At 39.5% G+C, this 26,170-nt stretch overlaps 1 protein-coding gene across 1 annotated transcript in view; it reads right to left on the bottom strand.

The window, feature by feature from the left end:
* KIAA1549L (KIAA1549 like) overlaps positions 1–26,170 on the bottom strand; it is a gene marked incomplete at its 5' end in the record, with an annotated part of 185,302 nt that overhangs the window by 51,938 nt on the left and 107,194 nt on the right. Inside the window, 2 exons of the mRNA XM_083357765.1 lie at positions 10,028–10,155; positions 12,612–12,802. Coding sequence (XP_083213891.1) covers positions 10,028–10,155; positions 12,612–12,802 — 319 coding nt within the window. The remainder of the gene's footprint in view (positions 1–10,027; positions 10,156–12,611; positions 12,803–26,170) is intronic.

The following is a 26,170-nucleotide window of genomic DNA, read 5'->3' as shown; positions in this document are numbered from 1 at the left end:
GCCACTGAGGCACTTGACCGGGTTGTACCCTTGCGGCCCCTGACCCGGCGCAGATCCCAGCGAGCTCCATGGTTCTCCGCGGAGCTCCGGGAGATGAAGCGTCGGAAACGGGGCCTAGAGAGCTGTTGGAGGTCGAGCCGATCCGAACCCGACCGGTTGCGGTTAAGAACCTATATTAGGTCTTATCTCGCTGCGATGAGGGTGGCGAGGTGTAATTACTTCTCTACCCTCATTGCGTCCGCAGATAATCGCCCGGCCGCCCTGTTTAGGGTGACTCGCTCACTTCTTAATCAGGAGGTGAGGGAGGATCCCTTGCAGGGTCGTGCCGAGGAATTTAGTCAACATCTGTCGGATAAAATCGCTCGGATTCGGACTGGTTTGGACTCCAGCTGGGCAGAGTCAGGCGATCAGGACACGGACGGTCTTGTCAATGTTATCTGGGAAGAGTTTGATTCTGTGACCCCTGATGAAGTGGACAGGATTATGGGGAGGCTGAGCTCCTCCACATGTTTGTTGGACCCGTGCCCTTCCTGGCTGGTTTATGCAGCCAGGGAGAGGACACGAGGCTGGCTCCAGGCGGTTATATCTGCTTCTTTGAGTGAGGGTTATTTCCCCACCGTCTTGAAGGAGGCGGTGGTGAGACCTCTCCTCAAGAAGCCTGCCTTGGACCCAGCTGTATTGAACAACTTTCGTCCAGTCTCCAACCTTCGCTTTCTTGCGAAGGTTGTTGAGAGTGTGGTGGCGCATCAGCTCCCTCTGGTCCTGGATGAAGCGGATTATCTGGACCCCTACCAATCGGGTTTCAGGCCCGGGTACAGCACGGAGACGGCATTGGTCGCTCTGGTGAATGATCTCTGGAGGGCTCGGGACAGGGGATATTCCTCTGTCCTAGTCCTATTAGACCTCTCGGCGGCTTTCGATACCATCGACCATGGTATCTTGCTGCGGCGTCTCAGGGGATTGGGAGTGGGAGGCACGGTTCTTCGGTGGTTCTCCTCCTATCTCCTGGGACGTTCGCAGTCGGTGTTGGCAGGGGGGCAGAGATCGACCCCGAGGTCTCTCGTTTGTGGAGTTCCTCAGGGGTCGGTTCTCTCGCCTCTCCTGTTCAACATCTACATGAAACCGCTGGGTGAGATCATTCGTGGTTTTGGAGTTGGGTATCATCAATATGCCGATGATACCCAACTTTTCTTTTCGACCCCAAACCACCCCAGTGATGCCCTCGCTGTGATGTCCCGTTGCCTGGAGGCGGTTCGGGTCTGGATGGGGAGGAACAGACTTCAGCTCAACCCTGACAAGACTGAGTGGCTGTGCATTCCGGCATCCCGGGACATTCAAAATGTTCCATCTCTTTCTATGGGGGGTGAGCTCTTACCCCCCGTGGATAGGGCTCGCAACTTGGGAGTCCTCCTAGATTCACGGCTTACCCTAGAAGATCATGTAGTGGCCGTGACTAGGGGGGCTTTTGCCCAGGTTCGCCTGGTGCGCCAGTTGCGGCCCTATCTGGACCGGGATGCCCTGTGCACGGTCACTCATGCGCTCGTGACCTCTCGCCTTGACTACTGTAATGCTCTCTACATGGGGCTTCCCTTGAAGACCACTCGGAGGCTCCAACTGGTACAGAATGCGGCCGCGAGAGTTGTCTTGGGAGTTTCCCGGTACTCCCATGTTACACCTTTGCTCCGCGAGCTGCATTGGTTACCAGTTGTCTTCCGGGTGAGGTTCAAGGTTTTAGTTATGATCTTTAAGTCCCTACATGGCATGGGTCCGGGGTACCTCGGGGACCACCTGCTGCCGGCTTCAACTCCCCTCCGCCCTGTGCGTTCCCACAGAGAGGGCCTCCTCAGGGTGCCTCCGGTCAGGGAATGCCGACTGGCGGCCCCCAGGGGGAGAGCCTTCTCTGTGGGTGGCCCGGCTTTGTGGAACCAACTGCCGGTGGAGCTCCGGACGGCATCGGACCTCCGAACTTTCCGTCGTGGTCTGAAGACCCATTTGTTTGAATTGACCGGTCTGGCCTGATGGGGAGCTGGGTTTTAAATTGTCATTTTAGATTGCATTATTGTTTTTTAATTGGGCACTGATTTAATCTTTGTTTTAACTTTTGTATAGTATTGTATTTTTATTTATATGCCCTGTGAACCGCCCTGAGTCCCCAGGGAGAAGGGCGGTATATAAATTAAATAAAACAAACAAACATAAACATTTCAAAAACAAGGAAGTGGTTTGTTGCTGCCTTTTTACAGGATGGTCTTCTAATTTTTTACTCTGAAATTACCTGGTGGGTTTTTTTGCATAAAATAAACCAGTTCAGAACACACACACACACACACACACACACACACACACACACACACACATTCTGAAATCTAAATATATAGAGTTTATAGTTGCAAATTCTCAAATACTTGTTCTGCAATTGTGGCTCTTCTGGTTCATTTTAAAATTGTATCAGATAAATTACCCAGGAAAGGGATATTCTCCTGTCTTCTGCAGTTTTCCATCTGCCTCAGATGAGCTAAGGTATAGATATCTGCAAAATGGATGCAGGGAAAGGAGCTAGATAAGTCCATTATTTTATGTTTAGTGCTTAAATAAGGATTCACAGCTTCCGTGCCACAAGGCAACAATTTTTCATTTTCCTTTCTTTCTGTTAAGAAGCTACCTGAAGCCAAAATGTACGGCATCTAATAAATAGCTTTATAATCAGAACAGCTAGAGTAGCAGCAGCAATTTTTTTTATAAATGCGCTACTGTTACAATTTGCTGATAAGAGAGCTTCCTGAAAGTAGCATCATCCTTTGGATTCTGAAATTAGGGTAAATGTAAATACTAATACATTGTGTTAATAAATATGTCAAAAACTCATTATTTTCTACCTTAAAGCCATGCAGGCAAAATAACAGCATTATAAACATCAAAGATGCTATATGCAGAAATCAAGATGGATTGGAACATAGCAAATGAATTATTTCTCATTTATTTTATTTTATTTGTACTGGAAGTTCTTGATGATGCGATAAGTGAGCGTAATCAGACTCTGGTGTAGTTTTTGTGAATTTACTGGAAAAGACATAGGTTTGAGTCCATCAAAATGACATCTTCAGTTTCCCATCATATATAAGATTTGATTTGATAATTCATGCTCCATGGAGACAGGACATCTCAGAATTCATTAGTAATTTGAATTATATTTATAACTGGTTTTGAGAAGAAATCATTCATATCTACAGAATGTGGTCTCTTGCAGATTGTGAAATTCACTTGCAAAGGATTATGGCAAATTTTCCTTGACGTTTAAAGCCACAGCTATTCAACCAAGCTGTACACTGTGATAAATATCATAAAGCTGAAGAAAGATCAGCATTGTCTTTATCTAAAGCTACTGTTTTACCCTTTGCTTGTAGATACCTCTACAACATCCTTTATATTCATTACATCCAACTTCCCTTTCCAAAGCTCAGGTAAGCATTTATTAGAAAATAGGATAGTTACTATAGAAACTGCAGTTCATTTAAAAAAAAGATTCTGGATATTTGTACTGACATTCTTATGCTGCCAAGATTAATGATGTTTATAGGGAAGGAGTATTATGTGGGACTGCACAAAATTGCATGGAGACCACCTCATCCCACCTCCAACTTACAGAACAAACATTTGGAGTCCAAGGTACACAAGCTTATTTGAAGATAAAGGATGCTAAGTTGGAAAGGCAAGAAAACCCTCATGTAATTTTTTTTTCCTTTCAGGTTAGGGTTTGAAAATGCATGTTATGAACACAAATCAAGAACTAAGGTTTCTTCTTCAGGAAAGCTGTCACTGTCGTGATAATGTATCCAGCGATGCGAACAGTAAATAATACAGTAGTCCTTGAAGGACTGACTACTCATTTCTCCACATTCCAGCTGTTGCACCATCCCCAATGTCACATGATTGTGATTTGTGTGCCAGGCAACCATCTCACACTTCTGACAGTTGCAGTGTCCCAAGGTTGCCTTATGACTATTTCATGACCTTCCCTGAAAGCTTCCCACAAGCAAACTCTACGGGAAAACCAGTAGAGAAGATCACATATTGCTCCATAAAGTCCCCACCCCACCCCATCAGCCTCCTTGTATGCTTGCTGACCTGTAGCCTGGTTCCCCTGACCTCCCTGACCAATGTGTACATATAAATACATTCATAAAATATATAGAATATGCATAAAATGGCAATTAAAAGAAGTTCAAGAGAAAGAAAGAGTGAAAGAGTGAGTGAAAGAGAAAGAAAGGAAGGGGAGAGTGATAAGTTTAAAGGTTTCAAGGAAATGCCATTTTATTGGACAATATTTGTTGTCTCATTTTAGTAGTGAGGCAGCTTTTGGCTACATTTTAGATAGTAGTGTTTTTAATGGTCTGCTAAAAGATAGGAGATGTACCATTGGTTATCTCTCTATTGGTCATCTGTCCCTGGGAATTCCTTTATGAGGGGCTGAATTATTACCTCACATAGGAGCAAAGTTGTTTGCAGAAGGGATTTCTTTTTGTATTTACCATCAATAACTATTGAAGTGTATATGTATTGAATCTAGCCAGAACAAAGGTTCTATGATGTCTATTGTTAAGAATGGACAATAATCGGCTGGTTTCATAGTAAAAGACAGTCTCAAAGGACTTATGTAGCTTTACTTATGTGGTTAATTTAACTTGCATTTGATGGAGTGGGTATTAGGTCAAAAAAGTTCATACCATTCACATTTAAGCTATCACAAAATTATATGAAAGTAACATAACTTACATAAATAAATAACGGGACGTCATATAAAACTATGTCCATAATCCTGTATTTTTTATAGCTTGTTTAAAATATTGATATACTAAAATAAAATACTTATCTAAGAAATTATACAACTAAATAATTATACTACAGGGATTGGTTCAGTCCAATTCTACATATCACAACAAATTGGAGATATGACACCTTGTGACATCCCCAATATTAGGTAAGTTCTTTTATTTATAAGTCTCACTAAATTCTTCTTAGTGCAACACTGAAGGAGCCTATTGCCCATCCATTTTTAAATAAGATAATAATGACACACAATGAGGTCTGAATGTAAGATATCAAATGAAGTATCCTGTTCATACATTAGCTCATCTGTCTATTATATGAACTTGACAAGTCTTAGAAGCTTTGAAGACTACCATAATTAAACTCAGGAAAATGGGTATTATAGGATATCACACGGAAATGGAATACCATTAAAAATACTTTGGTAGAGAAATGATTACCCAATGACCCATGAAAAACTTTTTTCATAGTTAAACTGAAAAGGACAGAGTTTAAATTAGTTTCCCATTATTAAATCAAATTCCCAATCCTAATAACAAGTTCTACAGCTGGGCCTTTCTGCCTCTACTAGTTCTTCAAATGCATATTCCTTCATACACATGTTGTGTGTCTAAATTAGGAAGGTTTTAAGAAGATTAAAGCCTACCTTTAATAGTAACCATGAGATGTCACTTTCCTCTTAATCAGAAAAACAGGATTTAAAATTGGTTTGCTACTATGACAACCAATGAACCAGTCTTATATTTGATTTCCTAAATAAACCAATGTGAACAGTAAAGACCGTTTTCCTCATTTTCAAAGCCTGTTTCTTTTCTTAAGAGATAATACGTTTAATCCTTGCATTAAAAAGGTTGCTCAGCTAATCTGTCAGAATACCCATAAATTCATAGCCTTATTAGTTGTATTTATTTAAATCAGTTCTGGAAGTAAAATACTGCATCAACTAGCTCTGTTTGGATTGTTCCAATAGCTAGTTCTTATCATTTACTGTTCTAATATGAACATTATTTTCTGTGTATATTTAGAAAAAACACTTGCTTCAAAGGCAGGGAATATCATATATTTGGCACACTGAATATGTACAGATGGAATATGGCATGACACTCCGAAACTGAGCATAAGCTACTGACAGAAGCTACTGGTTTAGACTGAAAACACAATCAGTCTTCTGCATAACTGTCCCACATATTGAATGACCTGCTTAACGGTACCCTGAAAAAGTGAGTTCATCTGGTTTAACTAGAGGTGTCTAGGACTTGAACAAGATCTTCCTGGCTTGATGCCTTCTCTCAGCTCTGATGCCTTTTCTCAGTATTTGGTTCCATCTGTCTATAATTCACAACTAAAACTATATTCCAGTTCAGTTCTTCTGCAATAGGCAGAAGTGTTTTACTTCTATGCGACTTGCTTAATTTACTGAGGTTATAATGGGTTTCTCAAATTATCCTTTAGACTTTTATCAAGAAGAAAAGAGCATCTTTTTTATCTAGGTAGCTAACAGTAAAGTTAATAAAGATATCTTGGGAGAGTGTTAAAAATACTGTCTATAGCCAAATACGTAAAGCCACCATTATTCCTATTTTCTTGCCCCAAACTGCAAGGAAACCTGAGACAAGCAAACAAAAATTCATCCAAGTAGCTTAGCTTTTTAACTTTTCTAGGGGTTCTTGTAAGGCCTTTTTCTCTAAAAAGAGGACTGATTTCTAACCTTCATTATTTATGCTCACTAGGTATCTCTAACTTAATGAATGCGTGAATAAATCAATTCATCAGTGAAATAGGAACAAAAGCAGCTGTCATGAAGGAAACTTGGTAGCAGCTGGGAGAGGCAGAACCTGAGAAGGAAAAGGAGAAACTGCTGCAAATAAAGACTTGCCCTTTCCTTCTATTTGCTGAGGAGTATTAGTTGCACTACCACTGAGCAAGTTGATTGATAACTTCCTAATAAAATGTTTATAGTCACTGGGTTAAATTCAGGCTTAGCCTTCTCACAAGCAGATTTTTATAATTTTTTTCCACTTTTTTAATGTTTGGTATTCAATCAACAATCACAAAGGCTGGAAAGACTGAACAAATATTGAATGTCATATGTCTGAATGGACCTGCAATTGCCTTTCTCTTTCTCTTGTTAAGAGATCATGCACTGTATTGGTTAGCAAAGTATTTGTTTTTGCAAGAGGGCTGAGTTTAGCCCGATAGAAATGCATTGAAATTATGCCTATAAGTCCAGTAAAAATTTGCACTGCACACTTGGTTTTTCAAAAGCATTTGTCAAAGTTCTTCTTCAAAAAATACTGAACAAATCCAGCTGCCACTGGGTTTATTGAGAAGTGTTCTTATAGATTGGCAACTTGTAACAAACAAAACAGAGACATAGGGGGAAAGTAGTTAATTTTAATACTGGCAAGATTTGCAAAGTGAGGCCACGTAAAGACTGGTATGCTTTTTAACTTGTACATAAATATCTGGCGTTGGGGTTTAGCAATGAAGTGGCCACGTTGCCTAATGATAAACTATTCAAAGTAGTAAAATTGAAATGATGAACTCCCAAAAGATCTCTCTAAAATTAGTAACAACCATCCTCTGCTACCATGTCAGGGAGTAAATCAAAAACTCCCTATCAGGGAGCGATGAACCGTGGTTCATTTGATGCATGATGAACATCAGGTAAAAATAAAGAAACCCCAAAGCATATATTCTACTATAAAACTTTTAATTACAAAGAAACTTGTAAAAACAAAAGAAGACTCATGACTACATGTCTATCTCACCAGACAGCACAAAGGAAAAAAAAGAGAAAGTTTTGTTTTGGACATGAGCACACAGTAATAAATATAAAACCAAACAAAAAAACATGGCTGAACATGTGACACTCACCATGGTTACAATGATAACAATACAGCTTGCAAAGAAACAGACTGCAACAAGCTTACTGACAAAACACTAAAAACGCTGTGACAATGTCATTATAAAAAACTATGGTAATCATATACTTCAATTACTGTGTACATGTCTAGTCAATGCACCTTAAAAAATTGTAAGCGAGAAAAACATGCAAAAAAAAAGAAAAGAAACCAAAATGTTTATGGGTCAGGGCAGTTCTCCTAAAAGAGCAGTCCCCAACCTTTCCAGCTCAGCAGAGGCGGTGGGGTAGGAGAGGAGATGGTTTTGCACGCATGCGTGTACCACTTTCATAAATGCAGCTTGGTGTGCACCCACATGCCCACCACTTCCACAGCCTGGTTCTGAACAGCCTGCAGCCCAGCACTGGACCACAGACATGGGGTTGGGGATCCCTGCCTTAAAAGGAAAGATTACAGTTACTGAAGTTCTTTAACATAAGAAGGAGGATTAATGGGAATTTTGATAGTTTATAAAATTATGCATCGCCTAGATAATGTGGGTAGAGTGATTCAGGTTAATATATAACACATAAACTGAAATTTGCTATCAGTAGTTGTGACAATGGAAACCAATTTGGATGATATTAAATGAAGAATGGATGAGTTCCCAGGGGTGACTATTTAGTAAATAGTAATGACTATTTACTACCTCCTAAAACACAGACTGCATGGCTAAAATACTGATTACCAGGAAGTAACAATGGAAGGATCTATTGTTCTCCCATTCAGACTAGTAAACTCCTAAAATGCAGTTGGATGCTCTGACCCTTTAGAGCTCTTCTTATATATTAGCTATAAATATCTTACTCTCATGATTTCAATAGCTTTGCTATAAGTAAGTTTACAAGTGGATGCAACCTAATACAAAGGTTTTCTGGTTTAAATAAGAATCTCCTTGTGCATGAATTTCAGTAACAATAATCTGCATTGTAAAGATTGATCAGAAGTACGGTGAGCATTGATCAAATGAAACATTACTACAATTTTATTTAAAATGCTATTTTTGAGCTCTAAAAACAAAAACTAAATGAAAACATAAGCACACAGAAAACAACATATCTTTATAATATAGAACAAATAAGATGGCATTCTGGAATGATTCAAAAAAAGGATTTTTAAAACAGTATTTTAGCATATTAAAATATTGGAATGGAAAGTAACATGCAGGAGTTTTTTTTCCAGAAAATCTGTAAAGACTTAAACTTTATGAGAATTGATACTAGAGATCACTTGCTTTGAATAATAAATATATATATCTGCTAATACAAAAATTTGTGGACACTTTTCAGATAATTATAAATGTATAAATATATCATTTATACACAGATATAAATGTTTATCCACCACACCATTAAACTGTTCATATTTAATAGTATCACTTTCAACCAATATTTTGAGAAAAATATTCTATAATATAATGTAACTTTTCAATATCAAACAGTATGATGATCCTAAGATTTTTATATTAATTCAACTTTATACTGCTTCTCACATATACATTTAATGCAGAAGTTCTTTCTGCACATTTTTAAGAGAAGTTGAGAGATTTTCATCAGCAAAAGACATTTTTTTTACAATTTATTTTGAGTTTCAGACAAAAGAAGTAACACTTTACACAATCCGAACAACATCACATAGCACATTGAAAATTAATATCCAGTTGTCATTAAACATAGGTGGTAACTTAAATCAAAAAGCCTACTTCTCTTCTAAGGACCACGCAGAAAGACAGAACAAAAAGGACAATGTTTAAGAAAAAAAATAGCATGCTACAATTTGGTACCACAATTTTGATACTCAGTTAACAAAATTAAGGGACATTAACAAATTTGGCCCAATTAAAGCAACATCAAAATAGAAATGGAAAAGCATGTGTTATAAATCAAATTTAGATTCAGACCACACTGCCCTAGTTTTTCCTAATACACCAGGAAACGCAGCAGTGATCAAAGTTGGAATAAAGACTGAGGTCATACTAAAGTGGTGGTCTACAAAACTCAAATAAGGCTTATAAACAAACAAAAAGAAAGAAAGAAAAAAGAAAAAAAGAGAGAGAGAGAGAGAGAAGTGTATGGCATTGATTCCAATTAACTGCAATATTATATTCAGCATTATATTTTCTAGAACAGGGTAGGCAACCTTGGCTCTTTTATGACTCGTGGACTTCAACTCCCAGAATTCCTGAGCCAGCCAGTCATAAAAGAGCCAAGGTTGCCTACCCTGTTCTAGGGTAATCTATCTCCATGGGAGAAAAGAAAGGTAAGTTAGTAGATCATTCACCAGAGTGCATTTCTCACCATTTCTTTTTCTTCCCTCCTCTTTTGTCACTTTCTGCTGTGCTGTTACTTTCTGTGGAGAGCCTCGGCCTGAATTGGGCTTTCCTGATTCGTTGCTGATGACAGAACCATTTTCACTCAGCGACCGGCTGCAAGTAACCATAGCAACAAGGAAGAAGACTAAGTTTTTCCTGCATATTTGTCATTTCAAGGTTATTGCATTTGCTTGGCCTGCATCACCGCCTATTCCAAGCTTGATTTTTACAGACAAATAAATATTTATAGCATGTTGCAATGAAGAAACATAAAAACAGCAGGAAGGCATCCATAGTATTTCCAGGGGAAGGGGTTGTTATAACAACCAGAAGTCAGACTATGCTTGGCTATCGTTTTCTTTCTAAGCTCACAATAATAAAGGGAAAATCTTGCAACAAAAAAAGGCAAAGGTTTTTTTCTCTCGCACAGAGGCCATTAAATAAATAATTCTCAATACATGCATCTTTATTCTAACATTGGTTTAGCATATTGCTTCAGACTCATTCCATGCCTTTTTATACAATCAGAAGAGAAATGAGTATTTTCCAGTAGGAAATTCATCTTTAGCCATATTTCAAAAACAGCACTAGGATAAAGGGCACTATAATAATCTAAAATGTTTAATACTCTCTGGAAAGAGGGAGAAATCTTATATCTTTTAACCACTGAAAGATTTCCTTTTGTGAATGTATAACGAAAAGATATTCAGACGTGGATTCATATTACTATTCAGTTTCACAGTCTGTGTAAATGTTATGCACACATTTTAAAACAGTAAAGCAAACAGCAGAGCACAGCTGGTTTGATAGTCAAATCTGCAAGAAAATGGGAACTATCTACTTACATTTTAAAAAATAGCCCTAAACCAACCATCACACTCCCTATGCCTTACTAAAGCAAGCCATGATTATTAGCTCTATTTTGAATAGAATTTATTTCACTCATTCTTATTTGGAACAGTTCATCCAATGTCCAGGTGTAAGCATAGAATGAACAGGTCTAAGCATAACAGCGAAATAGTTAGCTGGAGATGAAGTCAACATTTGTAATTTCTTCTATGTCACTGTGCAAAAATCAGGTGAACAAATCTAAGTCATGCATAGAATGGCATATATTTATCTCTGAAACTGAGACGCTTCAAAGAAATATCAATTGACAACTTACAACATTACTCTCACTATTCTTTATCCTTGTTCTGCTGAGATTGTAACTGGGGGGAAAAACAGAATACATTTTGTCTGATGTATTCTATGCTCTGATTTTCCCAACGAAGAAAACTAAGGAAATTAAACTCTCTTATAACCTTAAAATATATATCTGTTCCTATTGTATTCCAAGGTATACTGTGTTGTAGCTGGGTACATGCATGAGAGTAGTCCTTTGTTAACTGTGTCCACATGTAAGACAGACCTAACAATCTTCCAGTCTTAAGGCTTTCTTTCTAGTTTCTTGCTTCTAAAAATGCATGGTTTTGATACCTGGGTTTTTGTATGTTTGCTTTGTTATTAATGATCTTTAGTTTCAGACTCTATGGTAAACTATACAGCATGATCTGTATATAATTTGGACAAAGAACGTGCAAATAAGTTATGTGAGGAATATAGTGATCATTCAAAGTAAACCAGTTAAGTACGGAATTTTAGTTTGTTCCTTGTGCAAACGATATAAATGTATTGGACTTGTCCTTCCAAACAGATTATTCTTACTTTCTTATACAGATTGTTTTGAGCTCAAAAATACTTAGAAAATGGTTAAAACAGCCATCTCTGAATTAGAAGCAACTGTTTTGGATGCAAAAGAAAGCATGCCGATTTTGAAATTGTTTGAATTCCAATTGTTCATCCCCAAGACATAATTACTGTCACAATATATGATGGTATTGGATTCTACATTTTAATTTTAGAACAACTGCACAATATGATTATGATACACGTGCTAACATTTCGAGGTCTGTTTTGCATGATTTTTCAGGCTACAGCATCACTTATGCTGGGAGATGTACTTCAGCAATATCTGGGATGTACAAGTTCCCTATCCCTGACATACATTGAGAGACTTGTCACAGGAGGAAAAAAAAGCAGTTCTTAAAGGGCACCATCCAGTTTGGGTTTTAAAAACAAACCTAGTTCATATCTAAAATTGTGCCAGGATATTAACCATTGAATGATATACTCCATTCCAAAGAGCAATTTAGCAGCTATAACATGAACTAATTAAAGTTCTATGAATAATGCATTATGGTAGTAATTTCTAGAAATAATAGAAATTGAGTAGCAACTGCCTACTTGTCTTTAAAGAAACTATGAACCAGTTTCTTTAAAGCACCTATAATTCCATTCAGAACAGGCTGAATAGGTTTCACATGTGCAGATATTGCAACAATGCATTATTTTATCACCCTTTTTTCTTAATATTTTTTTTTTAAAATCCTAAGTATTCAAAACTATATTGTACCACAGAGGTTTGAGCAGATTTTGTGTGTGTGAAAAGACTACAATTGTAAGCACAGAAACAATTACAAAAATCTGTCAACTATCTAAGTCCTAGTCTTTCTGCTGATATTGCTGACCTCTTTCTTGTGTCATTGGACTTGGCAGTTTTTGCTGTGCTCCCATCCTGAACGATTTCCCTTTCCTGGGATGCAGGAACATCTCTCACTGGAAGAGGCAAGACTACTGTCTCTTGGGTGACGGGCAAAACATCATCTTCAGTCCCTTGTTGGCCTAAATGTTGCTTGGCGTAGTCAAAGCCTTGAACTGGCTGGGAAAAAAAAGTGGGCAACTTGCATCAATGATATACATTGCATGTATCTAAAAGTGATGAAAATCTATACTTAAATGTAGAATTGGTATTCATTTTTAAGTATTTTAAGCCTGTACTTTACTTAAAACTATATTCTTTCCACAAAATAGAACATCTACTGTTTAAACAAAATAATATTACTCCAATTTCATGCCTCCTTTTTCGGCCTGGTGTGACTGATGTGGTTTAACTTCTTAGCATCCCTAACATCCTCATATGAGTTTCAGTTAAACAGCAACAAAGGCAAGAGAGATTCCAAGAACAGTGATCGTTAAATAAAGAAAACAATGGCAACAACAAGTGAGCATTTGCAAAGCATCAAAGGATGATATCTGATCTGGCACTATTTTACTTTTAAACAGATACTGACTTAATGGACTGAAATCAATAAAAAGATTAAGGCAAGCAAAAAATACTGTTTTGAAATATTAATCTTATAAACTGCAAAATAGAAACCAGTATTTCACACTTTTTATCTACATCTTGGAACATATCCATTTTTAAACTTTACCAATGGGACACAATTGTCTGTTATCCACAATACCATCTGCTTCATGTAAATATTAACTATTCTTATGACAATAAATTACATAACAGATGCATTAAACATTACACAAGTACACCGGTTCTAAAATAATAGTTTAAACTAAACATTTACAGTTTGTAACTCATGGTTTAAAGCAAATGGAAGCAGAATTCTTATTTCAATTTTTTCAGATCAAATATTCACCTGTCATTATCACATATCTTACATCTGAGCAAAAGGAAGATAATTTAGATACTTAGCTTAAGTTTTATGGCTTTCCCTTTGGTATTATAGAGCGATGTTCTCAGGTAGCAAGACAGTTTCACAAAATGGATATAAAGTAGATCCAGAGGGTAGCACTATAACATCCAATGTCCAAATATATTTTCATATATTTGGGATTGGAGTGGGGGGGGGGGAATTAGGATTCCTTAACAACCAGTGCCAGAACTATAAAGGTATATAACTTGAGTGGGAAACTTCTTCCCTTTTCATTAGTAATTAATATGGTTGGACCAGGATAAGTAGCTGTGTGTGCAGCAGTAAGATGGGGTAATCCTGGAACTAGTTCTGAAAAGAAAGCAGAAAGCTGGTTTTGCTGTAGGTCTACAATCCACTAGCACTCCAATTGTGCAACAAAAATCAACTGAAATAATACTATGAATCTGTACAGTCAGCTTATGTATAATATGTATGTGAATATAAACTTTAGAACACAAAATCAATTTCCTTCTACAGAAACTGAAGTGTGAGTAAGTATTAGCACCTTTGAAACTTGTCACTATTCATACATGGGTAAGATTACTTAACCACAATAGAAAATCCCTATTTCTATGTGACACAAAATAAATCTGGAAACAAAAACAGGAAAACATCCATTACTATTTAATCAATCAAAAGGAATAGAAGGAGAAATAGAAATATTATTAGCATCATCTCTTCTTCCTCAGTCTTATCAATTAGCAATAGCAACAACACTTAGACTTATATACTGCTTCACAGTGTTTTACAGACCTCTCTAAGCGGTTTACAGAGTCAGCATATTACGCCCAACAATCTGGGTCCTCATTTTACCAACCTCGGAAGGATGGAAGGCTGAGTCAACCTTGAGCTGGTCAGAATCGAACTGCTGACAGTCAGCAGAATTTAGCCTGCAATACTGCATTCTAACCACTTCAGCACCACAGCTCTTCTGATTAATTAATGTTTATAGGGCCAATAAGGTCCGACACTGATGGTTCTATATTGAATGAAACCAGCAATGGTTTCAAATTATTTTTTATCACAAGCACAACTTCTCCACTGAACCCAAACATCCTTTTTAAAAAAGCTAGATATCGCAATGTTCAAAAAGTTGGTTCATAAAAACTTTACTTTTCCTCCAACCTGAAATTATTCATTACTTTCTTGAAATAAACAGTTGGAGCCACCTATACACAAATCACCCATACACCTATCATCTATATACCTGTACCCAAATTACATCTATAACTTTAAGTTTTTTTTTTCTTTCAAAGAAAAACATAATAGATTGAATAAGTACAGGTAAACTTTCTCATCCTTTCTCAATTCTTGTCAGACATGTTTTGTTTTTTAAAAAATATAAACAAGAAGTATCAAGTCAATAATCAATTAATTATCAAAATGTTATCATACATGAAATTTTTATTTTATTTTACTTCTACCCTGCTGCAATCAAAGAACTCTTGGCAGTTTATAAATTATATAAAGAAAAGGTAAACAGCCATGGCAGGTTAAAACCACTCAAAATAAAAAGAGCAATTAGGGTGATAACCCTATCAATCTCACAAAGGCTCAAGATAAATCCTCCAAAATAACCTTTGTTTTTAATTTTCAGAAAAACTGACAAGGAGGATGCCAGCCTGATCCCCATCAGGTGCCTGGTATAAAGCATCATGCCTTCCATACAAAAGAAGCTGTATCTAATCTTAGTCTTGTAAACCTCTTAGAAATGTGAGATTCAAGGAGGTTTCTCCCTACCTGTTCCAATTGGTTCGGCTGATGTTGGTTGAAAGTATCCAGATGCATGCCATAAATGAATATGTAGGTCAATATCTGTATCTTAAATTTTACCTGGAAACTAACTGATAGCCTATGCATAGCCTGAAAAATCTCAGCCATAAACACCAATAAAAATGTAGACCACCACATTCTGGTCCAGTTGCAGATTCTGGACCAGTTCCAGACTGCAAGAACATCTTTTAAGGGGCAGCTTCATGAAAATTCATTGCAATAGGTAAAATAGGTGTTAATACAACATTAATTACTGTAGATGAGTCCTCTCGCTTCAAGTAGAGCTGCAACTGGCACACTAATCATAATTTCTGGCCACACCTCCACCTGCCGATAAACAGGAACTGTGAATTCTCTAGGATAGGGACCTGCTCCTTATGTAGAAAATTTATAGGGAGAATTCCCTTTCCTCCCATCCCTCCAAATTCATTAATCCCATTTGGTCTGATTTTTTGGCTCAACATTAAAATCTACACAGCCTATAAAACTGAACTAGCTTTACATTATCATTTTCTGGTATACAGATTTATAATCAGGATGCAGTATGTACTAAAAGGTTCTCAGTTCGGAATCCCTATGTATATATTGACCAAGGTCCTGAGGGTACTAAGATGCTGACAGGGCTTTACTGCTCTGGAACTATAGAAGGAATTTGCTACATTAATCTGTGTAACTAGATAGCAAAATAAGGCCTATAGTTTGGTTAGAACTGAAACTACCCAATTCAGAGCTAGATATCTAATGGCAACTTGAACATTGCACAAGAATTGGCTTGCATAGCTCTCTCATTAGATTTGCTTGGAAGGACTATCACCAGCATGCCCTTGATTCAAACTGACTGATCAGTTATATGGGATTCAGCTGTTTTGCACCAGTTCAGTAGAACCAATAGCTAATTTTCTGAGTTTAGTGAACCGGCTGAATCCCACTACTGGAAGTGCCCACTGAAGCCCTAGCCCTTTTTCACAAGGCCCAGAACGGCCCTCCGGAAGTGCACGGACGCTGCTCCCGGAAGTTCATTCTGGGCCTGGCAGGCCCAGGCCCAGAACAGACTTCTGGAAGCAGCGTCTACACAGAGAACTGATTGTTCACATATTTGAATCCCACCACTAGTTATGTGCCATCAAGTTGGTATTGTCTCAGAGAGGCAATACAGTAGTCCTTGACTTATGACAGTTGAGCCCCAAAATTTTGTTGCTAAATGACAGTTGTTAAATTAGTTTTGTCCCATTTTACAACCTTTCTTGCCACAGTTGTTAAGTGAATCACTGCAGTTGTTAATATAATGTAACACTGTTGTTAAGCAAATCTGGCTTCCCCTTTGACTTTTGCTTGGCAGAAGGTTGTAAAGGGTGATCATAACATAACCCTGGGACACTGCAACTGTCATAAATATGAACCAGTTGCCAAGCATCAGAAATTTAGTCATATGACCTTGGGAATGCTGCAACAGTCTTAAGGGTGAAAAACGATCATATGTCACTTTTTGCAGTGCTTTTGTAACTTTGAATAGTCTCTAAGTGAATCATTGTAAGTCAAGGACTACCTGTACCTGTACAGATAAACCTTCTCCAGAAGGATCTGTCCCCAACTTGGCACTTCTAACAATGCATCCATTTCCACTATAATTGAGTCTACTTAAGGCATGCAAGAAACTGGACTGCGCAAAGAAGTGAAGCTCCATCCGTGGGATACAGGCAGTAGACAAAACCATGCTTCCTTCGGTCTGTGGAAAAACCTCTCTCCACAGAATCGGTCCCTGGTGCCCAAAAGGTTGGAGGCCACTCTAATAGACTTTTCAATGGATAGGTATTTCCACAATGTGTTCAAAATATGATAATTTAAGCCTATTGATTTGTCTCTCAAGAACACTGGATTAATTAATTACGTGATCCATTTATTTGTTTTCTTGGCTATCCATAGTATTCTCAGGAGTCTTGTCCAACTCCAAAGTTCAAATGCATCAATACTCTTTCTTATCCTACTTCTTTAATTTTCATTTCCAGAGTGTCCCAGGGAAAACAATTGCCTGCATAGTTCTAATCTTTGTAGCTATAAATGCACCATAACATCTGAAAAGATATCCAGATAAAGACCTTCAGTGCTAACCTACCATGTGCTATTCTGTGACATGTTTCTTGACTCCTTAAAAAGGTAATGGTTCCCCCGCACATGCGTGCTAGTCGTTTCCGACTCTAGGGGGCGGTGCTCATCTCCGTTTCAAAGCCCAAGAGCCAGCGCTTGTCCGAGGACGTCTCCGTGGTCATGTGGCCGGCATGACTAGACACCAAAGGCGCTCGGAACACTGTTACCTTCCCACCGTAGTGGTCCCTATTTTTCTACTTGCATTTTTATGTGCTTTCGAACTGCTAGGTTGGCAGAAGCTGGGACGAGTAACAGGTGCTCACTCTGTTACACGGCACTCGGGATTCAACCCGCCAAACTGCTGACCTTCTGATCGACAAGCTCAGCGTCCTAACCCACTGAGCCACCGCATCCCTTAAATCGATCCTAAAAGGCAGAAGCCATCCAGTATCTTCACTGTTAATTCTAAAGCTGTTTTCTGTACTTGTCATTAGTTTGGTATTTTTTATATTCAGGGCTTTTTTTCTCATAGAACGCTCAGAACGGAGTTCCGGCACCTTTTTTGGATGGAACCTTGTAGGGGAGGCAAGGCGGGTTGTATGACATGTGTGAGTTCCGGCACCTTTTTCTTTTACAAAAAAAGCACTGTTTATATTTAATCTCAAACACATGTTTTCACTGTACTCTTTGACTACAACCTCCATATTACTTGCATCTTCAGCTATCAGCATCGTATCATTAATACAGCACAGATTATTGATGTTTCCACCTCCAGTTTTAGAAGTCTTGTATTTATCTAATTCAGCTTCCCTCAGTATATATTCAGCTTGTAAATTCAATATGTAAGGGGAGACTAAACAGCTTTGTCTCACTTCTTTACCAACCTAAAGAAAGACTATTTCTAAAATTTAACCTATCACAAAACAACAGCAAATGTTGACTTTGTAGTAAAAAGAATGAAACAATTGACCATTTTTTGACCAGTGGCTGCAGCAAAAATTTACAAACTGACTACAATCAGTGTCATGACTGAGTTGTCAAAATTATTCATTGGAAACATTGCCAGAGGTTTGCATTTCAATGTAGTAAATGCAGCCCATTGAGAAAACTTTTTGGAAAATGAACACATTAAAATCGTATGGGATTTTAAGATCCAAATAGGCATATTTTTCATAACAATTATTGAAAAGAAGGAAATCTATTTCACTGATGTTGGTATTTCAAATGATGCTAGGATTGAAGAAAAACAATTGGGAAAAAAATTATGCCATACTAAGATTAAAGTTGAATGCTTATGGAAAAAGAACTCTCTTGTTATGCCAATTGGGACTGGAGCCCTCAGAGTAATACCTAAAGGATTTCTTCAATATCTGGAAATTGATTTTATCGGACCTGAACATCTAATTTTATAGAAAGCCCCCTGCTTAGATCTGCCTTTATTTCTAGTCACTACATTAAGAATTCTTAAGTTTTTGGTTAGGACTTGAATTATTATATTTCTACCAGTCTTAGACTCTGAATCTAATTGTAGATTATTAACACATAATATAATTATTAATATATTATAACAAAATAATATAATATTGTAATTATCTATAATCAATGAAGTATATATTACATAACTTTGATATTTGTGGCCTTTCTTAATTATCCAGCATATATTAGCAAATAATATCTCGTTACTCAGCCTTTTACAAAACCATCTTGAACAGCTGGCATCTCCCTTTCCATGTAGGACTCTGATGTGTGTGGAATGATCTTAAGTATTATTTATTGTCCAGGTATTATATATTGGACATTCTGTTAAGTGTCCTTTTTTTGGTTGGGATATGTAGTAATCTCTTCCAATCTGCTGGCAAATCTATTGCCCTCCTGTGAACATAGTTTAATTAGACCTTCACTAATTCTGTTGCTTGCTATATTTTTACAGATATTCCATTAATTCCTGTAACCTTCTGACCTGATAATGATGAGAGTGCTGATTTAATTTCATCTTCTAATAGTAGAGGCTTGTGCTAGTAAAAATACCTTCTAAGAGATCTTAGATATAAGTAACTCTATTGTACAGAATTTCAGTATACAGTACTCTTTTTTTATCTTCTTTGAATTAGTTACTATCTCTCCATTGGAATACTTTAGCATAATAATTTCAGACAAACATCTGAGTTTGGAAATCTTTTAGTAGCCTTCCCTTGTTTTTCTCTGTCAATTTCCATCTATAACTTTACAGTCAGCTTTAGCCACAGCTTTGCTGCTATAATCCTATGCTAAGGCTGGTCTACCTGAATGCCAGGTCCGTAGCTAACAAAGCTCACCTCGTTCGTGACCTAGTGGAGAGCGAGCATGCGGACCTGGCTTGCATCACGGAAACCTGGCTGGGCCCAGAGGGTGGTGTCCCTCTGGTTGACCTCTGCCCGCCAGGTTTCCAGGTGCTGCACCAGCCTCGGACCCATGGGAGGGGCGGGGGAGTGGCAGTTATCATCAGGGAATCCCTTAGCCTGCGAGAGACCACCGTCTCTCAGATGGTCGGGTGTGAGTCTCTCCTACTGAGATACGGCCCGGGGGCGCAGTTGGGCCTGCTGCTGGCGTACCTACCACCTAATCGTGCAGCGGCGGCCCTGCCCGAGCTACTCGATGTCCTCTCAGGGTTGGTGGTTGAATTCCCAAAACTCATGGTCTTGGGCGACTTTAACCTACCGTCCCTGGGAGGATCGTCCGAACTGGCTCGGGAGTTCATGGCTTCCATGGCGGCCATGGACCTGTCGCAAATAATTTCTGGACCGACTCATGAGAGAGGCCACACCCCAGACTTGGTGTTCTTGTCTGGACGGTGGCGTGATGATATCGGTGGGGGTGCCACGACTGTTACGCCCCTGTCATGGACCGATCACCACCTCCTGCGGCTAGACTTCCCCTTTGCCACCCCCCACCGTGGGTGCACGGTGCCAGCCAGATGGTACCGCCCTAGGCGCCTAATGGACCCTGATAAGTTCCAGGCAGCGCTTGGGGACACACATGCACTCCCTGCTCACAGCTCGGCGGATGCCTTAGTGGAAGCCTGGGAAAAGGCAGCCACGGAGGCTCTGGACCGAGTTGTACCCTTGCGGCCTCTGACCCGGCGCAGATCCCAGCGAGCCCCATGGTTCACCGCGGAGCTCCGGGAGATGAAGCGTCGGAGACGGGGCCTAGAGAGCCGTTGGAGATCCAGTCGATCCGAATCCGACCGATTGCGATTAAGAATCCTCACCAGGTCTTATCTCGCTGCGATAAGGGTGGCAAAATCCAACTACTTTTCCACCCTCATCGCGTCCGCAGATAATCGCCCGGCTGCCTTGTTCACGGTGACTCGCTCCCTACTGAACCAAGAGGTGAGGGAGGAACCCTTGCAGGGTCGAGCCGAGGAATTCGGTCAATATCTGCTGGATAAAATTGCTCGGATTCGAACTGGCCTGGACTCCAACTGGGCTGAGCTGGAAGAACAAGACATGGACAGTCTTGTCGACGTCATCTGGGAGGAATTTGATCCTGTGACTCCTAAGGAAGTGGACAGGATTATGAGGAGGTTGAGCTCCTCCACATGCTTACTGGACCCGTGCCCTTCCTGGCTGGCTTATGCAGCTCGAGAGGGGACACGAGACTGGTTCCTGGCGGTCATCTCTGCTTCTCTGAGTGAGGGTCACTTCCCCACCGCCTTGAAGGAGGCGGTGGTGAGACCTCTCCTCAAGAAGCCCACCTTGGACCCATCCTCTTTGAATAACTTTCGTCCTGTCTCCAATCTTCGCTTCCTTGCGAAGGTTGTTGAGAGCGTGGTGGCGCACCAACTTCCTCAGATCCTGGATGAAGCGGTTTATCTAGACCCGTACCAATCGGGGTTCAGGCCGGGCTACAGCACGGAGACGGCATTGGTCGCTCTGATGAATGATCTCTGGAGAGCCCGGGACAGGGGCCATTCCTCTGTCCTAGTCTTATTAGACCTCTCGGCGGCTTTCGATACCATCGACCATGGTATCTTGCTGCGACGCCTCAGGGGACTGGGAGTGGGAGGCACGGTTCTGCGTTGGTTCTCCTCCTTTCTCCAGGGTCGCTCGCAGTCGGTGCTGGCAGGGGGACAGAGGTCGACCCCGAGGCCTCTCGCTTGCGGAGTCCCTCAGGGGTCGGTCCTCTCGCCTCTCCTGTTCAACATCTACATGAAACCGCTGGGTGAGATCATTCGCAGCTTTGGAGTAGGGTACCATCAGTATGCTGATGACACCCAGCTTTTCATCTCAACTCCAAACAACATCAGTGATGCCCTCGACGTGATGTCCCGCTGCCTGAAAGCGGTCCGGGAATGGATGGGGAGGAACAGGCTTCAACTGAACCCGGACAAGACTGAATGGCTGTACGTACCGGCAAGCCAGGATACTCAGAACATCCCATCCCTCAACATCGGGGACAAGTTACTACCCCCTGTTGATAGGGCCCGCAACCTGGGTGTCCTCCTAGACTCACAGCTCTCCCTGGAAGATCACATAGGAGCTGTGACCAAGGGGGCCTTCTCCCAGATTCGACTAGTTCGCCAACTACGGCCTTATCTGGACCTGGATGCCTTACGTACAGTCACCCATGCCCTTGTGACCTCTCGCCTAGACTACTGTAACGCTCTCTACATGGGGCTGCCCTTGAGATCCACTCGGAAGCTTCAACTGGTGCAAAGTGCAGCGGCACGGACACTCTTGGGAGCCTCCCGATACTCCCATATCACACCTCTCCTCCGTGCGCTGCACTGGCTTCCGGTTGCCTTCCGTGTGAAGTTCAAGGTGCTAACAATGACATACAAAGCCCTACATGGCATGGGTCCGGACTACCTACAGGAGCACCTTCTGCCAATGTCAGCACCCCACCGTCCTGTGCGCTCCCACAGACAGGGCCTCCTCAGGGTGCCACCGCTCAAGGAATGTCGGCTGGTGGCCCCCAGGGGGAGGGCATTCTCAGTGGGTGCGCCAGCCCTCTGGAACTGCTTGCCAACCGAAATCCGGATGGCCCCCGACCTCCGCACCTTCCGGCGCGACTTAAAAACTTACCTGTTCCAGCAGTCCGGCCTGGCCTGATAGCTCTAATTGGGGTCCCAGTTTGTTTTTACTATTGTTTTTCACTATTGTTCAATCTGTATACCTACCTTACTCTGTACACCGCCCCGAGTCCCTCGGGAGAAGGGCGGTTTATAAAAACAAATAAATAAATAAATAAATAAATATATAAATAAATAAATAATTGAGCTCTTCCACTTCCATGTGCCAATAATAAAGTCAATTTGAGTTCTGTGTACTCCATCTGCTGATGTCCATGTACATAAGCAACTTTTGGTTGCTAAAAGACTGCACTAGTAATGAAGAAAACATTGGATTGGCAGAAACTATTAAATCGTTCCACTTCATTTCTGTTTTCTAGGCCATACTGTCCAATTACATTTTCCTCTATACTGTTTTCAATGTTGGCATTCCAATCTCCAACCACAGGCAGCACATCTTATTCACCTTTTAAATTGAACATGACCATAAAACTCAACTTTCCTCTTCACCTGCATCAGTAGTCGAAGCACAAACTCAGATAATGGTCATATTAAAGGATTGTCCATGAAATCTAATTAATATTATACCAATTTCATTACACCCAATAACTGCTATAGCTACACCCTTCTTAACCATGGAACAACACTGTTCCTTCTGTCCTGAGTAGTAACAGTGTGATCTTCTGACTGAAAGCGACCAATTCCAGTCCATTTCATGCTGACATGTAAAGTATCACTGTTAGTTGTTTCATTTTTTGCTATGTTGAGCTTTCCAGTGTTAATGCTTCTTAACTTTATATTCCACTATTATTCGGTCTTTGCAACTTTTAGTTTTCTTTTCTGAATGCCAACATCAGCAAAAAAAACCCAACATCCCAACGGATTTAATCTCACCGTTTTATAAGCACTATTTGTACTTTCAAAGATCCTCAACTCTTTCTCAACAGCATGTTGACAGCTATCCAACTTGACGGACTTGTTATCTGACTTGATATTATCAATTACTTTTTCTTGTCTATCCATGTATTTTCTTGGTAAAATAAAGCAGTGATTTTTAGCATTGCCTTTTCCACACAGAATAAAAATATACTTAAAGTGATAATCCACCTCCAGCATCTTCCTATGTTGCTGCTGCCCCAATAGATGTCTCTTTCCTTTAGCTGCAAAACTAGTAGGACCTTCGCCCTTTGGGCAACTCTGTTGGCATCATATATTCTTGGCATACATTTCAGTGCTCTTGCTCATTCTGCCCAGGAACACCCCTTCCCCACCACAATGAGGCATCACAGCAGGATGTGGAGAGAATCTAATGGACTGGTAGATAAATTATTAATTGGCTGGAACTGCTCTATTCCTTCTTTCAAAAGAAGCTATTTTTCCCCCTGGTTTTTATTTTCATTCCAACTTCCAACTGTTGCAGCCATTTTTATCAGACCATTTTGAAATGGGACTTTCCTTGGTTTTAAATTGAAAACTGGACTAAGTTTACTGACTTGGCAGAAAGTAAGGCATTCCCTCTCAAGTTTCAAATCTGAAACCATTAGCTGTAAATTGACGCTACTAATTAAAAGGAACAAAGAATGCACTGTTATAGTAATGAAGTCAAAAGATTAAAAATAAAAAAAGAGTTCCAGAGCACTCAGATTAAATAATTCATTCTTTTATCACGTTCATCTTGCATCAGGTAAAAACTAAATTTGGCTATGCTCATTTTCAACAAATATAAAAAGAAGAGAAATACATATATGCATTGATTCTTCTGTGGAAAAAAAAACAAACAAACCCTCACTTTCCACCATTTTGTAGCTCAGTCATTAGAAGCAAAATCAATGAAGATGGTAAAGAAGTCGAAGTATTCTCAAGATCCTGCACCCTATTTCAAAAAGCCACTGATCTTTCTCAAATGACAGTCATTTGTCTGGATTCCTTGAAGGAGCCCTCCTTAACAGCGCAGCCTCAGACACGCAGTAAAGCCTTTCTCCTCTTGGTTGCCATGCACTGCAGTGTTTAATCTAAAGGTTTAATGAACTGCTTAGCTCCATTCACTGAGGGAGGATTTTTATGAAATGGTCCAGTAGGCAGACCTTCTGTGCAAAGAGCTGCTGTGTTAGCAGCAGAAATACAGGACTGATTACGCAGCTCTGTGCACCGTGTTCCCCTCTTGAGACCTGAAATCAGAGCAAGCTGGGCAAGGAAGATAGATACTCCACAGCGCTGCAAGCAACACAAACTATGGAAATTTCTCATCACAGACTTGGATCACGCATTCTTAAAAATAACGCACCAAAACGTTAACAGCCATATTCAAAATATAAGCAGCAATAAACAGGATTTTAAAACAATAAAGAAAACCTATTGCAAATCAGATTTTTTTCATCCAGCAGGGTTGCAAGGAGTGTCAGGCATCTCTTTTTTTAAAAAAAAAACTATTCAAATAATACAGAGCATATTTAAATATGCAATATTATTCACTATTTACACTGCAAAACTTTTATATTAAAAGCTAGCTACTTTCCTTTTATAAGATGTCGATGTTCTAAGGACCTTAAAATGAAAAGAAAATGTAACACTAATTTCATTAACCATAGGGTCGCGATGGGTCGGACACGACTTCGCAACTAACAACAACAAAATTTCATTAATCAATATTAATACTACAGCGCAGAAATCAGAGGAATCTATAAGAAAATGCTTCAGATGGGAGACACTTTCATAAATGAAAGGATTCCCCTCCTCAGAGTTACTGTAGGGGCAATCTATGGGCAATGCCATTCAGGAATAGTGCAGGAATAAAAAGTTAGGACATCCCCATCATAGTCTGAATTTTGCTCACATACGTAAGCACCGTTGCTACTCAGTTTTAAAGCAAAAGGGGAGCCATAACTAACACAATGGAGAGGAGAGTTGCAATTTATCAAAATATAATCTATCTGGGTCTGTCAATTTGTCAGAGCTCTTACATCTTCCAATTACAATGTGCTTTGATACTTAAAAGATAATATTAATGTCATTGTATATCACTGTAAATTCACAGTATGTTGTAGAAGAGGGGATCTCTCCTGCATTTGTTCAAATGTCAAATTTCTGAAACTTTAAAAAAAGCATATCATCTTAAGATAGTAATAACTAAATATAGTCTTGATCTAATTAAATTAGTGGTCTTCTACTAAAATTTCTATTATTTCTTTACTAAACTAAAATAAAACTGCATTGTCAGATTTTAACCTCAATCTTTGTTTTATACATAAATTATTTTAACTATTATTATGAAAGAGAAGGTTTAAATTTATTTTAATAACTATTGAAGATTTTTTTTTTTTTGGAAAATGAGTCCAATTGCCCTAAATTCAATTAGCAGATATTAAAAAAATCACTTACTTCAGAATTTGAGATCCACACTATGAATCTACGTAGATATTGACCAATAGATTTTATTCATGATTTTGGAATGGCGAAACTAGCTTGGTTTGACATGCTGATTCAATAAATGAATAAATGTCTGTATTTCTTTGCAACCTTGCTATCCTAATATTCTGAGTTTATTTATAGTTTTTAGACTGTAATACATGGGTAATATATATTTTAGGTTACTCCAAATGAGTAATATGCAGCTTTAGAGAACTAGACAGGC

Source organism: Vipera ursinii (assembly GCF_947247035.1).
Source record: "Vipera ursinii genome assembly, chromosome: 1".
Classification (NCBI taxonomy): domain Eukaryota; kingdom Metazoa; phylum Chordata; class Lepidosauria; order Squamata; family Viperidae; genus Vipera; species Vipera ursinii.
This window is presented reverse-complemented; position numbering and strand designations above follow the sequence as displayed.